The sequence below is a fragment of the Protomyctophum parallelum genome (assembly GCF_964188405.1).
Source record: "Protomyctophum parallelum genome assembly, chromosome: 15".
Taxonomy (NCBI): domain Eukaryota; kingdom Metazoa; phylum Chordata; class Actinopteri; order Myctophiformes; family Myctophidae; genus Protomyctophum; species Protomyctophum parallelum.
The window spans coordinates 9,431,713-9,448,746 of record NC_139710.1 but is presented as its reverse complement, the minus strand read 5'-3'; the positions used below and the strand labels follow the sequence as shown (position 1 = coordinate 9,448,746).

At 41.9% G+C, this 17,034-nt stretch overlaps 1 protein-coding gene across 1 annotated transcript; it reads right to left on the bottom strand.

The window, feature by feature from the left end:
- Positions 1–4,416: 4,416 nt before the first annotated feature.
- Positions 4,417–16,980, bottom strand: LOC310872460 (uncharacterized protein). Its single transcript, XM_083784356.1, has 12 exons — positions 16,841–16,980; positions 15,896–16,007; positions 14,776–14,869; positions 13,942–13,996; positions 10,135–10,275; positions 9,859–10,019; positions 9,652–9,750; positions 8,646–8,791; positions 7,694–7,865; positions 6,821–6,933; positions 6,416–6,503; positions 4,417–6,161 (listed from the first exon to the last, which is right to left on the bottom strand). Exons 1-12 carry the CDS (start codon positions 16,950–16,952, stop codon positions 6,108–6,110), a joined length of 1,347 nt encoding a protein of 448 aa, XP_083640482.1. The 5' UTR covers positions 16,953–16,980; the 3' UTR covers positions 4,417–6,107.
- Between the last annotated feature and the right edge of the window lie 54 nt (positions 16,981–17,034).

Here is a 17,034-nt window from a genome sequence, read left to right as displayed (position 1 = left end):
GGCTGCGTTCGACACCGTTGACCATCAAATACTTCTCACCCGCCTCCACTCCATCGGTATCAATAACACTGCTCTCAAATGGTTCACTTCATACATCTCTGACCGGTCAGAATATGTCTCCCTGGGAGGCTGTAAATCACAAACCCAACCCGTCACCTCTGGTGTGCCCCAGGGATCCGTCCTTGGCCCCCTCCTGTTCACTCTCTACCTGTTACCCCTCGGCCGTGTCATCAGCAGGCATGGAATTAACTTCCATTGCTATGCTGATGACACGCAGCTCTACATCAAGACCAGCCCCTCCGCAGCATCTCCAACTCCCCTGTCCAACCTCACAACCTGCCTGGAGGAGACCAATGCATGGATGAGAACCAACTTCCTGCAGCTCAACAGCAACAAAACGGACATCATCCAAATCGGCACCCCCCACCAGCTACACACATCTCCCATAACCAGCATCAGCTTCTCTGGACAGGACATCCCACTCTCACAAACTGTCACAAACCTCGGAGTAAAAATGGACCCTCAGTTGAACTTTGAATCCCACATCAACTACATATACAAAACCTCCTTCTACCACCTCAGAAACATCTCCAAACTCCGCCCCTCACTCACCATTGCCGACTCCGAAAAACTCGTCCATGCCTTTGTCTCCTCCAGGCTGGACTATTGCAATGCACTCCTCATCAGGATCCCTGGCAAGAGCCTCAGAAAGCTCCAATACATACAAAACAGCGCTGCCAGGATCCTGATGAGGGTGCGTAAGAGAGAGCACATCACACCCATCCTCAAATCACTTCACTGGCTCCCCATCGCATCCCGGACCGAGTACAAGATTTCCCTGCTGACACATCAGTGCATCCATGGTACCGCCCCCCCCTACCTCAAAGAACTCATATCCCTTCAGTCATCATCACGCAACCTCCGCTCTTCGAACACCAACCTCCTCAAACCCGTCATGACCAAGTTGCGAACCATGGGCGACCGGGCCTTTTGTTCGGTGGCCCCTGACCTGTGGAATGCTCTTCCGGAACAGCTCAGAGCACCACAGTCTACGGACACTTTTAAGAGAGGACTTAAAACTCACCTTTTTAGTAAAGCTTTTTCATAAATTTGTTTTTAACTGCCCTCTGCCTTAGCCTATATGTTATGTTTTTCTTTTATTGATTTTTGTTTTGTTTTCATTTCATTGTAGCACTTTGAGGTTCACTAGAATGTAAAGTGCATTATAAATAAAATCCATTATTATTATTATTATTATAGTGCCACCGTGAGGCTGATTTGAGTGGTATGTCGTCCTCGCTGGCCTAGTGGAAATGTGTGTGTATAATTTCATGGAAATTGCACACTGTGTTTGTGATTTGTGGCATTTTGTTCAAAATGGACCAATCATGTGAGCTCTGGAAGCCGATCTTAGCCAATCAGGATGGAAGATGGTAAATGGTGCAGATCCGTGTTGATCACATGACTATGGAGATAGTGTATACCGAATTGTGTGACGTATGGATAAAATGTGTACGAGTAATCTACAGAAATGTGTTTTGCCAAATTCTGCCTCATGGTGGCACTATAACAGGACGTTGTCGAATATTTGGGGCAGAGGTTTGTCGTTGGCATCCAGGGAGTGTGTGTGCACAGTTTGGCATGGATCGGCCAACGGTGCCGGAGATTAGCTGGTAACGGACGGACGGACACACACACACACACACACACACACACACACACACACACACACACACACGGACGGACGGAGTGCAAAACATACTCTCTCCCCATGCCTTCGGCCTGATGGAGACAAAAATAGCTAAAATAGCATATCTACAAGCTCTAAGCGTGATGTGTTTTGAGCTTGTAGATCAGCTATTCTTGCTACTTTTGTGTAACATTGTAGTATGATGTATGGCATTAACTTAATTAAAAATATGGAGATAAGAGGTTTCTGCCCCACAGCAACAAACGTGAGCCATACACAGATTTTAATACTCAAATACTGTGATGGCAGGTGTCTTATTATAATATTGTTGTTTCTCAACAAGCAATACTGGATTCAGCCTCTGTGCTCCTGCATGATCTACCTGTACACTTTGTAAAAAGACAGGGATGGGCATTGGCTTTTTTTTGTATAAGCAACATTGTAAATAGATATAATCCTGAATGCACTGTAGCGAAATAAGACCATACAATTTGAACAGAACCTTTTTTCTTTAAGTTTTGAATAACATTTATTTGTATTCTCACATGGGTTAAAACAGTCCTTATATCTGCATGGACAATAATTGAAAGACATTGGAAGTGGGGGAACCCTAGCACTGGTCCATAGCCTTCTACTGCTTCTACGATTCTGCCCTGCGCAGTAAGGCTATGGGACTTATCGTTTTAAATCTCAAATCGAAATCAGACTAGCCTCTCCTCTTTGGCGTAAATAAAAAGAACGTTTTTGCTACTAAAACAAAGGCGGGTTGTGTCATTAGAAAGCCTACTTTCCTTAGTGGACGCACTCTGAGCCCCCCACCACACGTATAAACGGTAGCCTACTTTTTGGCCAGAAAGGGATTTGTTTTCACCGGAGGAAAAATATTCTCTATGAGGCAGTTCTCTGGGCAATATCAGTAGAGGGCGCAGCGGAGTAACTGAAAATATTTTTTTTCCGGTGGAAACAAAATCCCCTTTTGGCCAAAAAGTACAGTTTATACGTGTGGTGGGGGGCTCAGAGTGCGTCCACTAAGGAAAGTAGGCTTTCTAATGACACAACTCGCCTTTGTTTTGGTGAGTAGCAAGAACGTTCTTTTTATTTACGCCAAAGAGTAGAGGCTGGTCTGCATTCATGCGAGCGGCGGAAGTTGAGAGTAACATAGCTCTAATGCGCGCATTAGAGCTATGGACCAGAGCTACGTAGGGGAACCCCAATATACTGTAAACATTGCTAGGTGATATTTTAATAATGAAATGCATCAGTGAACAAAGCTTCAACTTTTAACAACGTAAACAGAATAATCATAAGGTGCACTGCAGATGCTGGAATGCCCCTTTCACTACTTGCCAAATAGCACCCAATTGCACGCACCCACACACGCACGTACTGTACTGTACATGGGCACAGATAGTGTATATACACACAGCTTTAAACCTAAAAGATTCCATTTAACCACTTTAACCCTGGCATCACAATCTTGAGCAATGTACACATTTTGCCCCAAAAATATGTTTTTGGAAATAGATCTACCAGCTCACAACTATTAAAAATTAAACATTTGTGAACATATTTGAAAATAGGGCTTAACCCATTCTGCTGGTGTCAGCATCATGTTATGCTTTAGCTATTTAAAAATAGCAGATCTACAAGCTCATATCGCGCCACCGAGTGGCGCGATACGAGCTTGTAGGTCTGCTATTTTTGAAAAATCGAAGAGCGACTGACATTTTTAGAATCTGATCTCAGGTCAGAATGGGTTCATCAGACCAGTGTGTGTCCGGCGGAAACCTCGTATGAATCTGATCTCAGGTCAGAATGGCTTAAGTGGTTAAGGGTTGCAACATACCTGTTTTTATTGGTGACCCATGTTGCCTTGCTAGTAGATTGCACAAATTAAATTCTACTGTAATACTTTGATTATATGTTAGTGCTTGGATAATGGAAGTATGTATTTTCTTACAGATAGATGTTGCTTTTTGGATGAAATGCATTAGTTTAAGGTTCTTTTTGATAGCTGTCATCTCCATAGGGATGTTCATTGTTACTAACTCAGGGAACTGAGGTTTGTGGCCTAGGGATATCGGGGTTGGTCTTTTTGCAAAAATAAATTAATTTGTTGCTTTTTATATCTATGCCAATTATTGTATTTTCACTGTTTTTCACATTTTCATTCAAAATAGCTTGCAATGTGCTTAGATGTATAAAATAAGCTTGATTCCGTCTCATTGGTACATTGAAGATTCCAAAACACTTGAGACATGAGCCTGATTTAGCCTATTTTGTCATGCAACAGCATCGTTCTAGTGTCATTTTCCATGAGCGTTTCATACTGTAGTATAAATTATGCTTAAGATATAAGTCAAACATTTTAAACAGCATTGTTCTTCCTACAGAGGCTTGGAATGGTATTTTTATAACAAAAACTTTGAAATAAAAGTCTTCAACAATGACTTAAGGGTATATATTCACACACACACACACACACACACACACACACACACACACACACACACACACACACACACACACACACACACACACACACACACACACACACACACACACACACACACACACACACACACACACACACACACACACACACACACACACACACACACACACACACACACACACACACACACACACACACACACACACCCCTTAGTGATAAATATAGGAGTCATGTCATTACAAAATATTTAATCTTGAAAGATGTAACAGGGTACAGGGGAAGACAGGCTGTCTTAGAGTCACTGGATTAAGATTTATACTATTGAGACATTGTTTGTACCACCCATAACGATCTAAAATCAATTTAAAAACAATTACACACGATAGACAAATTCACACGCAATTTCAATAAACGTATTGAAAGTCAATTTAAAGGACAAAATAGAAAGAACCCATTCTACATTAAGACATACAGACAATATAATAGAAACTGAAAGCATTCACAGCAATATTGCAAAGAGCCCAAATAGGGCTCATTTGGTTAAAACAAAAAGACCAACGATACCTTTTGAGAGAAATAAATATATCTTATCTACAAACACTGGAGTGAAGGCATTATGTGGTATTGCAGCTAAGGTAATAGAACGGAGAGTTTGTATTGCAATAACAACACTGACCCTAACCCAAAGTAATACACTGTAGGGCAAAAAGGTTCAACCAAAGCAGACAGCCATGTATAAAAAGTTAATTTAACTGTACAAATGGACACTCAAAATCAAATTAACCACATGAAACCCTACCATCCCTATTCTTGGCATGTCATAATAGATGAACATAAGCCAAAATAGGCAAACATTTGGCAAAAATTGCAGATCTACCAGATGTAGATTGGCTATTTTCACTACTTAATTTGACAACAAAGGATACAGGGTACACACATCAGTGGACTGGACGAGTTCACAGTTGACCAACCTATGCTCACTAGTTGAACAGAACTATTAATATTGTGTTACATGAAATCTTTTCAATTATTGGGCAGCCATAGCTTCATGGGTAGACAGCAATCTGAATCTGGCAATGTTTCTCCATCTGTATTAAACTCTGACTATAATGTTTTGTAGGACAATGCACTAAAGACACAATTGGTAACATACATCACATTACAGGGATCAAATGAGAACTTCTGGACATCATGGCATGGGTGATTACACCTAATTAGTTTATCTGAAAACCTTTTCAAAGAAATGCATCTATTCTTGTACAAATACAATAACCAACATTCTATGCTGCGGTATTGATTATTTTAGAATTACATAATTTAGAATATTCAGAATACAAATATAAAGTGAAGTACTACACATTCTGTTATTTTGTAAAGATAAAGTGACGGCTTTGGCTGAACAAAGGTAAAACAAAAACTATTAAAAGAAAACTATAAAATATAGTTCAGTTTCCATAACACATTCTGCAAACATGAGCCAGTTACAAGTCAGTAAGAACAAGATTTAGATGTAAACAGTTAAGTTTCCAACAGAAACACTATGGCTTAATAAAAAACTGATAAACAAGATCATAAGGATATTTCTCAAATTATTATCAGCATAGTATTATCCTGTACTTAACACTAAAGGCACTTTTAATTGCATGTGCATAATGAAATTGCTTCCGACTCTGAGATGACAACGTTGGCATTACATTGTATTACATTTTTACAGATCATGAAGGACCACATAAATGAGAAGATTAAAGCTTATCACTGTATACAATTTGTCAAAGATCATGAGGGAGCACATAATTGGGAAGATTAAAGCTTATCACGGAGGTGATAATTACCTGATCAGAACCTCCCGTGGCTCCCATTGAAAAATGCCCAGTGGCAAAAAGAGTGTCATTTTGACAAATGGTACCAAATGGTGACATCAACAATTCTGATGTATGTAAACTTTCAGGGGCTTACCCATGGTTAGAAGTCATATTCAGCTGCACACTGCTGCAGATACCATTCATACAATTGACCCTGTTGATTAAAATGTACAATGTTAGTTCTGTGGCTGAAATATAACTAACTAACATAATTATGCTTCATTTATTCTCGTCGTACTATGGTGTCGAAAGTAACCGATCTACAAGCTCACGACACATCACAGCGCCTTGTGAGCTTGTAAATATGATATTTTTGGCAAGCGACACCACCATACGACAGACATTAAACAAAAGAAAAACAACGATCTTCAGAGACTACAAGATTAAAACAATAAAAAGGATGTTAACCTTCTTGTCTCTGACCACGTCCTGGATGTAATCATTGTACTCTGCCAGACTCCTCCTCTCCTTCTTTGTCAGAGTCTTATTCCCTTGGCTAAGAAAGATAAACATCACATCAACTTATCATTAATAAAATAGATACATAATTACAAATTCTACTATATTTGTGTGCGTGTGTGTGCGCGCATGTGCGTGCGTGTGTGTGTGTGTGTGAGAGCATGTGCGAGCGAGAGAGAGAGAGAGAGAGAGAGACAGAGAATGCTTGTGTATGTGTTCTAACCAATACACTATATTGAAGTGGAAACTGTAAATGCTGTACTTTATTATGTGAAATGCTGTTTTCTAGTCTCTAGAAGTAAAACTGACATTGCTTGGAGGTAGGGTAAAATGTAGGGATGTAATTTTGCCTACCGTGCAAAATACTTTGCTAGGAATAGCAGGAGGTAACAAAAACTTCCAAAGATGATAAGAAACAATACTTGTCCATCTTCTGGGATCCAGTCCCACAGATACACCATTATTCCCTGGTGAGATACAAACAATATACAGTCAGAACACAAAATAAACCACAGGGATTGTGGCCTATGCTAAATTGTCCAGTGATGTCCTCTATCGTGAAGCAAACCCCCATCATGCATGTTGCTCAGCAGTCGTTCGCTATAACTTTCCATGCCATATCACTTGCAAGACTCTCAAGAGATACATAGTAAATGCATTCAGCCAACTGTAAACTGTTTTTTTTTTATCCCACGATTTTGCAACCAATTCTTTCACCTAGTCAATTATCTAATGTAATCCTGGGCGCTACGCTTCCTCTGCCAACCTGGGGAGGGCAGCGGACTGATCTCATGCTTCCTTCTATCTATGAGGAGTCCAAGCTGCTTCTTTTCACCTTATAGGGGGGAGTTTCCCTGGCCAGATGTAGGGTGTGGAAGGAACACGTTATTCCGACCAGATCCTTTCCCCTCCCGATCAGGCGTCCCGGCTGGCCAGGCGGAGGTAGTTTACTTTAGAGACCAGGATTACTGCATGTGTTTTGTGAGGGTCCCCGCCTAGGGTAGGTCCCCTAGGGGACACGGGGTGAACATGCAAACTCCACACAGAAAGGCCCATTCGCCAACCATGCCTCGGCTATGCCAATTGTAAACTGTTAACAATGTTGAAAACAGGACAGTGGGAATAGGACAAGAGGCTACAAAAGTCTGAGTGTTCATTTAAATCTGGGAGTGTCAAACTAGGCCTGCCGAGGGTCCAGTGTGAGCATTATTGGGGTCACATGCATACCGTGGAGGCTGAAAGGATCCTGGACAGCCCTTCTCCAAAAAGTTCATCTAGTGTCTCTTTGGCAAAGGTGTTCACGATGAAGCTGAGGATGAAGAGGAAGGGAAGAAATACGCCCAGAGCCCCACACAGGAAGGAGTGAAGACGGACACTTTTGTTGTAGCTGACATCTGCCCTGTGTGGATTAAGAGAGGGAATGAATATACTGTAAGGTGCAATCGACAAAGAAACATGGATAATGCTTGCATCCTGTGTATAATAAAACATACATCTGGTATATACAGTACGCAGAAAGATGACTACATATATGTTTTTATACTGTTTTTCAATTTAGAGTAGCCAATTATTTTTACCCCATTTTCTCCCCAATTTAGTCGTTATGCCAATTAATACCTCCCCACAGATATTTCTGTGTTGTCACTGCTCCCCCACTGGGAGGACTACTCCCTGCTGACAGGTGCAGCCCATGCCTGTAGGAGTATGTGTAAATATCACCCTACCCACCCGGCTCGGCGGCTCCCCTCCCCCGAACCAATCGTGTTTGCATAGACGCCTGACAAAGCCGGATTCACCGCGGTGGACTTGAAGTTGAACCCACATCCTCCATGGTTCAGGGCAGGGTACCTCCGCGCCAAATATTGAAAGATGACTACATTAACCACTTGAAACATCTATAGCCTACTTGGTAAACTTGACCCGAGTTGGCTCTGTACTTGGATCGCCCGTTTTCCCCCTCTACACCAAATCTTGTCACAGAAAAAAGCAGATCTACAAGCTCACACATTGCGGTGCGTTGTTGGCTTGCATTTTCCCTCCAGAATAGGGATCCTAGGGTTTAAGTGGTTAATTGAGTAGGACCATTACTGTCACTTACGGATTTCTACGAGAATAGTTAGTAGTAATAATAGTAATATGAAGGATAACACAACTGATACATGATTGTTCAGTGGTCTACCTGTCTTGGGCAAGTCTGTTGCTAATTGTTGAACAGATGATATCACAGTCCTTCTCCAGCTGATCCAGTGTCTTCTGAACTGCCTGGTTGATGGTCTTCTCAATGGTCTGACACACCCCATCAATCTGGTTCACACAGCGACTTGGCTAAACAGAACAAATGTTTCCTTATACAGACTGGAATGGCTGAATGGAATGGTTTGTTTGATGGAATGACTCAGCAAATTCTATGTGCGCCCTAAGCTTGAAAAAAACGATGTTCTTCCACAAATGGGAATATGGGAATATATTGACTGACAGCCATGTGCACTTAGCAGAATGTGAAGCTGCACTCTCTCCGCAAAAATACATCTGTGCAGGAGCCGTACACCATGCAGAGCACAGCCTTGCGGCTATTGATCAGAGGGACGGCAGAGTAATTACTCCGGACCCGGGCAGACATTGTCAAAGATGGCTGATCAGAGGCCATGGTTTACAACCCTTGCTCTCCTTGAGACGGTGTGTAACTCACCCAGCAATCATATTACAAAATGATTCATACTGTTCTTGGCTATCCACAGTACAGTGACAAGCTGAAGTGGATAAATTATGTTCCTAGATAATCAATGGCCATTCAACACCAAGGATAGCAAAGAACCTTAAAGTCAGACCCAATTTAAATATGTGCACACTTGAGGTTGACTATTGAAAGATACTCAACTCAACGTTTAATCCTACAAAAGAACATAAAATAGAAATAGCATATGAATAGCAAGTTGACTATGATTGTCATCATCACATGTGTATACTGTAGCTAATAGAATTAAAGGCTAAAACACAAAACATATATGTTCTAATTATAGTCACGTGAACGGCATGTGATCTAGGCGAAAAAACGTTGGAAGTACACCCATGGGTTGTCGGCATCATTTGTTGCAGTTATAATTCATATTCTCCTTGTGACTCCTTAATTACTCCATAATTATAAATAATAAGGATGTACAGCGTCAGTGATCCTGCATTTTTACCTTCTGTGGATTAGGGATGTATATTGTGGGCATCTCAAAACCGCATTTGTTGAGGCCCGGACGACGACACAGTTCCTGAACTATCTGCATCATCACCCTCTGTAATTACAAGAGCACAGCCTGGTTTATTCATTACATGCAGCTCAAATATATAAAGCGGTGTCTAGAAAAGGTTCAGCGCTATAGGCACGTATTGGGCAAACCCACTTGTCTGTCTGTTTCTTTCCCAGCCACATCCGCCTTGCTGAGGTAGAACAACACCTTGTCTGCACACGTCTCACTCAATTTCTCCACAATATTGAGTGTTCGTTTGCACAGCGCCTGGCCCATGGGGTCAAAGAACACGAAGATCAGGTCTGCCTGCTCCCCTGCAAAGAGACAAGAAGAGAATATACATTAGATGAGACAGAAATCAATCACCGGTTTATGCCTCTTGAGCAGATACACTGAAATTAGGAAAGAGGTTGAACGATAAAGCCTTACCAAACCAGGTGATGGCGCTGTTCACATCAAAGGGGTAGACCATGTCCCCGTCCACCAAACCTGGCGTGTCCACAAATGTCACCAGGCTGAACTTCTTCTGTTTGGAGGTCGAGATCTCGGACATCAAGTAGTCCAAAACACCTAGGGTATACAGATTCTGTGTATGCAGTTCTCTCTCTGCACATTAAAATGCTCAGCATTACAGTATATTAACACTGAGGAATGTACTATGTAGGGTGAGAGAGATATACTGTAGCGTACCCCACTTCAGTAAAGGTTCAGGGTGATAAATAACATGTTGAAGCCCTTCTGAAGGTTGTCACCGCCAATGACTGGTTTATTTGTTACTGGAAGCCGCAGTGCAGTCAATACTATGAGAGCTGAAAGAAGCCAGTAGCAGGGATGGCCAGGAATACTGTCAACGCTTTGACTTCTTAAATGAAAATGTGTCAATTATTACAAATAAATATTAGTCCAGTTCATACAACTCTATGTTTGCATTTTGATTATGAGCACTAATGCACATTTGGAAGAAAAAAATCAAGAATGCATTACAGCTTGCTCCGTAAACTGCAATGAAAATCCCCAAAAGGCCAACACCCCTGGTGTCCACGCCCTCACAGATCAAACTACCCGACATGAAACAATTCATAGGGTCTAACTTCTCCCACCATCCTCTCTGCGGAGAGAGGCCTGTTGTCATGGTTACACACAACAGCTCTTCAACTGGCAGCTTTAGTGTGGGGCGTGGGACATAAAGCTAGCCAGTGAAGAACGACTGTGAAGCAACGCACTGTGAGGTCGCACTATCCCACAAACACCGGCACACGAGTCCCCTGAAGTCGGCTCCACACTGACACACATCCACACAGCCCGCATCTCTTTGAGCAGCTGAACAGGATGACCGTTGAGAAACCACCACCACCCTCCTCCCCAAGCCTGACTCCCCCCACACTCACTCAATACACACAAACACACACACGCGCATGCAGATAGAGGCCCGAGATTACACTGGGGGTATTTCATGGCAAGGGGCAGGTGTTAGTACAAATCACACCCTTGTGCTGCTGCGACCACAGCCTCAGCGACTGTGACACATTAGCATTCCCCAATGGTTCTATTATCAGCATGGCCTCACTACCAATATATCTGTCTCCAACTCCACACCTTTGTTCAAAAGGTTGTTCCCATACATTTCCTATTAATTGGCCATTCCGCTTACATAAAACTGAAATCCCAACTGTGGAACAGAATGCTTAATGCTTATATAGTAACAGTACAATATTATAGCTATTGATCAGGAATGCTGAAAACACTCATCTACAAGTGCTAAAAGCATTAGGAGCGAGATAGATTATGGCCATAGTTATAGATTATGGCCATAGTTATCGATGTAAAACATAGAAGAAAGCCTTATGCCTGCCAAAATCATTTATACTCCATCTATATAATTAACTTTATTGTACGACAGTGAAAATATCTACAAGCTCACAGGGCAGCACATTGGGATCTTTTAGATCAGCAATTATTTTAAGTTTTACTTTAAAAGAAATCACACCCGTGTGAAGTGAGGGGCGCTCTTATCATTGTACTTAGTCTTCAATGTTTGTGTTACCACAAACACTCAAAATTGTCCATTATCCTTAATGTCAATGGCATTTAATGCCCCCCCCCCCCCCCCCCCCCACACACACACACACACACACACACACACACACACACACACACACACACACACACACACACACAAGCCCCTCAGAAATATATTATTATTTCTTAACATTTCTCACTTATAATGACATGCCCCAAAAAAGTGGCTAAAGGTGAATAGGTGCCAACAAGCGTTCCTACAGCATACAGAGAGTCCCTCTAGACAGAGTAACTGAGAAGGCTGAACAGGAGATCCTGTGCACGAGTAAAAGGGCAAAGGCTGAAATAATGCTGCATTGACAAAGGCTAAAAAAGAACTTGTTGACTGAAAACTAAGCATATCAAATGCAAACACAACATAGACAAATCACATCTATGCATGTCACTTTAAACCAGAATTAATCATTTTCTAAGGATGACAGCAGGCATTAATTCTGACAGTATGATATTCTGAATTCTTTCTTGACAACAAAGTTGATTAATAAGATATTGTAATATCGCGCACACGCACACGCACACGCACACGCACACGCACACGCACACGCACACGCACACGCACACGCACACGCACACACACACACACACACACACACACACACACACACTGTAAGTTTACACCAAACATGCACAAACAACATCATACATGCCTGGGACCGCAACACGCAACAAACAAACTGTACAATCAGCAGTAACTTCCACTGGATGAAGATAATAGATGTGTTCTTTTCTGCCGAGTCATCCTTGCAGCCAGCATGACTGGCAAACAGGTACAGTGCATCTAATGTAGTATTTCCGGAGGCAGTGGGCCAGTGATGCAGCTGGATTCCAGGTCAGATCCATTCCATGGGTGAGGTAAAGGCCTGTGGCGTGGAGCTGCCGTCGGGGCTGTGCTCTATAGTCTGTGCAGGCTCTAATGGCTGTGACATTTCTCAGTAGCTCCTCCTGACTCCACTGCACTGCCGTCGATGGGGCGTGTGACTCACGCGCCATACCGTGTGCACTCCGCACCCAGTGAACCCTCGCTATCTACATACTGTCAATGTATAGACGTACAGTACAGTGCAGCCCCCTCCACGCGGATACTTCGTCCAGGCAGGCACACCCAGAGTTCCTACTCAAGCATTTTTCATTCACCAATCACCACCGACCCACTGTACCGCTGGACCACACCAACCAACTGCCACCACAGGCAGGACAACATAGACACTACTAAAGACAGAATTACGAATGAATAGCTCACCAATTATGTCCCTTTCCGTTATATGCTAGCATATAAATATACAGATTTGCATGACATTGGTGTGAGACAGACAGTGAGTAAATGTGAATGTGGAGTCTGTGCCTGACGTGTAATGAAGTGATAAACCTGGTGCACTCTGAAGCTATGACTCAGTATTGAGCATTAGTCATCAAGGTGTAGCACATAAACTCTAGCTCAAATCACCAAGACAGGAATGAGCTCTATAGACAACAGCAGCTGGATATCACAAGTCGCTCACAAGAACATTTCTTTAGTGGGATAGACTATCAGATAGTAGTATACTAGACTTTAATACCTCTAGAGTTATGGAATAAACAAATGGAGCAGCTACCAAGTCTATATCTGCGTCTATCTGCAGCTTCAGTGAATTATATAAGTGTAATTTGATTTAGTGATTCAAACCTAAATGTAAGTCTGTAACATAGCTTTGGTGCAGCTCCAACAGAGTGCTGAATAACAGTGACGAACACCCATTTGGATTGTTTTGGGAGCATAAGCAAAGGCTGAAACCATCGTTGGGCAGAAACCATACCAAAGCCAGGGAGTCACAACAGTAACTAGCTACATAAGACATGAGATGAAACAACAGCTCTGTTGTGTTGTGTGATGGTACTGTAAGAGTCAGGCTATCACAGAGCCTACGTGTTGAGACAAAATGTACATACCCTAAAACATGAATTGTAGAATACCAATATGGCTTTAGTTTGAGTAACAGGTGGATAGGCTGGAAAGGCCTGCGTGTCACCTCGAATACCAATATCAATGCTACTATTGCAAAGATGCACACTAGCGAATCATTTTTAATGGTGTTCATGGCAGCATTTAAGTGGTGAAAATTAACATTTTCTGATTTCTAGAGTCAGATACAGAATTTAAAAATAAGGGGAGCGCCTTACCTTTGAACTCAAGGAGTGGTCTGAAGTGAGGGTAGAGATGCAGCGTTGCATTCCCCTGTGGAAGAGAAAACAGGGAGAGAAATAACAAGTGACAGATTATATCTATGGTTTTCTGGAGCGAGCAGCCAGTTAGCCCTGAATCTTCTCTCATCTTTGCACATCATAAAACCCGTAGTCAGGTGCTCTGTTGTGGCTTCCTGTATATAGCCAATATTCCTTCCAGTACAGTCCTTCCCTGTAATTATCTTATTCAGCTTCATCTTTTTCACACACAAAGGAGGGTAGAGAGAAAGAAATGCAAAGGAAAATGAGAAAGAAGAAGACAGGGAGAGAGATTGTTCCCCAGCCTGCTTAGTATATGTAGTACTGCAGAGATGCTGTGTGCGATGTGAGAGTCTATGTGCGTGTGCGTGCATGTGTGTGTGTGTGTAACCCAGCCCCTCGTAGGAGCGGCATGCAGTGAGGCATCGCTACACTGAGAGGGAGTGCCTTCCATACACACAGGCTTCCAATGTATCTGTTTACCAACCATTTTGATTGGGCTAAGATATGGTTCTTTCCTGCAGAAAAGTGTTGTCTGAATATATAATATATTAAATAGATAATAAATAATAGTTCAAACTAATTAACAGCTGAAAACCAAATAATAATTACAACATTGCCTTCCTACAAGACAATTGCCATGTAGTTACTTTTACTGCATTATGGTTCTCTCTAAAATAAATATTATTTTCATGCTGTGATTATAAGGCTTGGGCTTAGAAACCTCACAGGGTGAACACTATATGTTTGTGACCGTTTGAGAAGCTTCAGGAGGCTAAATGCTCCTCTTACCGTCAATGATTCTCTTTTACGCCCACTTGTGATGAAGGTAAACCCCTGTGTTTCAATGGCAACACCTGTTTTCTGTATATGTTCTTCAGCATACCTGAAATAACACAAGTGAAGATTTAAATTAAGGAGACAAGTTTTAGCCAGTTTAATTGCATGCTCTTGAGGAGATTTACCTAACATTTTACAGTACCTCTGCAATATCCATTCATCTTAGCGATTTATAATTTGTTGTACAACAGTGAGGCACGCCCAAATTAGCAGATCTGCAATGTGAGCTTGTATTGTGACATACTTTTATTGTGCTTACCCATGAGCCACAAGAGGCATCAGATTTATACTTTGTTGTAATGTACCGCTATCTGGTATTCCAATGTCGCTTGCTGAAAATAACACGTTTCAACTGAAAAACATAACTCACCATCACGTTGTTTTAATCAAAAAACGGTTATTTTCAGTAAGCAAAGCAGTTGTTTGAAAAAGTATTAAAAATGTGGCTTTATATAATATATAAAGTGCAGTGGCTGGCATGTATGAATAACATATTATGTTATTCATACATGCCAGCCACTGCATGAGCCAGTACTCATTTTGGGGTAAGGTCTCACCCCAGTCTGAAACTGCTGCCTATCAACAGGAAAGACAGCCAAAGTCTTCTAGATGTGTGTCATAGCAGCCAGATGGTAGGTAATAACAAGAACAAATGTATTGCTATGCTTTCTTGGGTTTTAAATCAACTTTGCCAATTGCAGTACTGGTATAAGAATGACCATTAATTTTGTGAGAAAACATGTGTGTACCCCGGCCCATAGCGATGATTTGATTGGCTGAGCACCCCATAATTTGATTGGCTGAGCAAAGTACTTTGTAGCAAAGTACTTATTGACGATAAAAAGTGAGGACAGAAAAGTGGTGAAAGTGAGGATGCAAATTGGGATTGGCCGGAATGAGATGGTGCATCATTCATAATGATGATGATAAAAATCATAAGAGTGCCGCTCACTTCACATGGGTGTGGTTTTTTATTTAACCTTTATTTATTTAGGAGGATTTAGAAATCTCTCTTATGAGGTGACCTTGTGTCGTGTGTGTACAGTGTGTATAATAATGATAATCAATTTACCAGTTGATGAAGGAACTCTTTCCTGCCGAATGATTCCCCATTATCATTACTATGATCTTCTTTCTAGGAGGTAGGAGACGGACACCCAGGCTGCTGGCAATCTTCACCAAGCCTATATGCAGCGCATACACGTTAAGGGCAGCAGAGCATGTGGCATGTGGTCGTGTGACGCTTAACCGCTTGTCCCTTGCCCTGCAGGCCTGCAGCATTCAACACTGTCAAATCCAGTTTGTAGATCCTATCCTACCATCTATAATTCAATTCAATGGGTCTTATTGGCATAATCTGGCCACTCTCCGCTATGTTTGTGTGATGATTGGTACAAAAACCACTAAAGGCAGCATCATGTAGTCAAGTGAATGTTTAACAATAAATGAGGTAGCCTGCATTGGGTGAATGCCTGTACTCTGATATTGGATTCAGCAATTTCTTACTTTATGACAGTCAGACACTGTGGACAGTGAACATATGGCTATCTAAAAGTTTACGTAGCTGTTGGATCATAAATTCATAATGTATTGAGAAGAATGTCGACGTGTTTAGTGGTACTTTCTCATAATCGATTCGAAACCCGAATACATATACTATAGTAAACAGGCAGAACCTTATGTTCAACTATCTGTCAGACACACTGTGAACACAGGCGGTGCAGCACCAGTCCCCGGGGGGTAAACGGCCAGACGAGTCACAAGGATTAGATAGGGTCAATGTTATAACCGACAGACAACAATGACAGAAGGCAGCATGTGGTTCTTAACTGTTACTGTATATCACTTTAAACAATAAATATGTATTTTATCGCTTTTGCGTTCGAGTAAACTTTAGAATGGGTCTTGCTGGATAGTTTGTAACCTTACATAACATCGCAACTATGCAGTCATGGACTTGTTTGCTTCATGCCGAACATTGAATTGAATCATAATCCACATATTGCTTAGTATTTACCGTTTTTGCTGTCCACATACAAATTGTGGCATTCTTTCAAAATTCGCTCACTGGGTGTGGTGATCGCAGATTCCAGAGGGTTTGCCACCGACCGGGGCTTTCTGCCCGACATTGTGAAAAGAAGTACCAACTAGTACCTGTTTGTGACATTTCAAAACGATCGGGGGAAGAGTTATAGTGTTGCACCGAGCTCT

Bases quoted from the DNA above. Each gene is read 5' to 3' on its own strand.
- LOC310872460 (XM_083784356.1), bottom strand. From the start codon at position 16,952: ATGTCGGGCAGAAAGCCCCGGTCGGTGGCAAACCCTCTGGAATCTGCG. The intron at 8,792-9,651 runs GTAAAAATGCAG...TGTTCTGTTTAG, and splicing joins ACATCCCTAATCCACAGAAG to CCAAGTCGCTGTGTGAACCA. The intron at 6,162-6,415 runs GTTAACATCCTT...TTTAATCAACAG, and splicing joins ACGTGGTCAGAGACAAGAAG to GGTCAATTGTATGAATGGTA.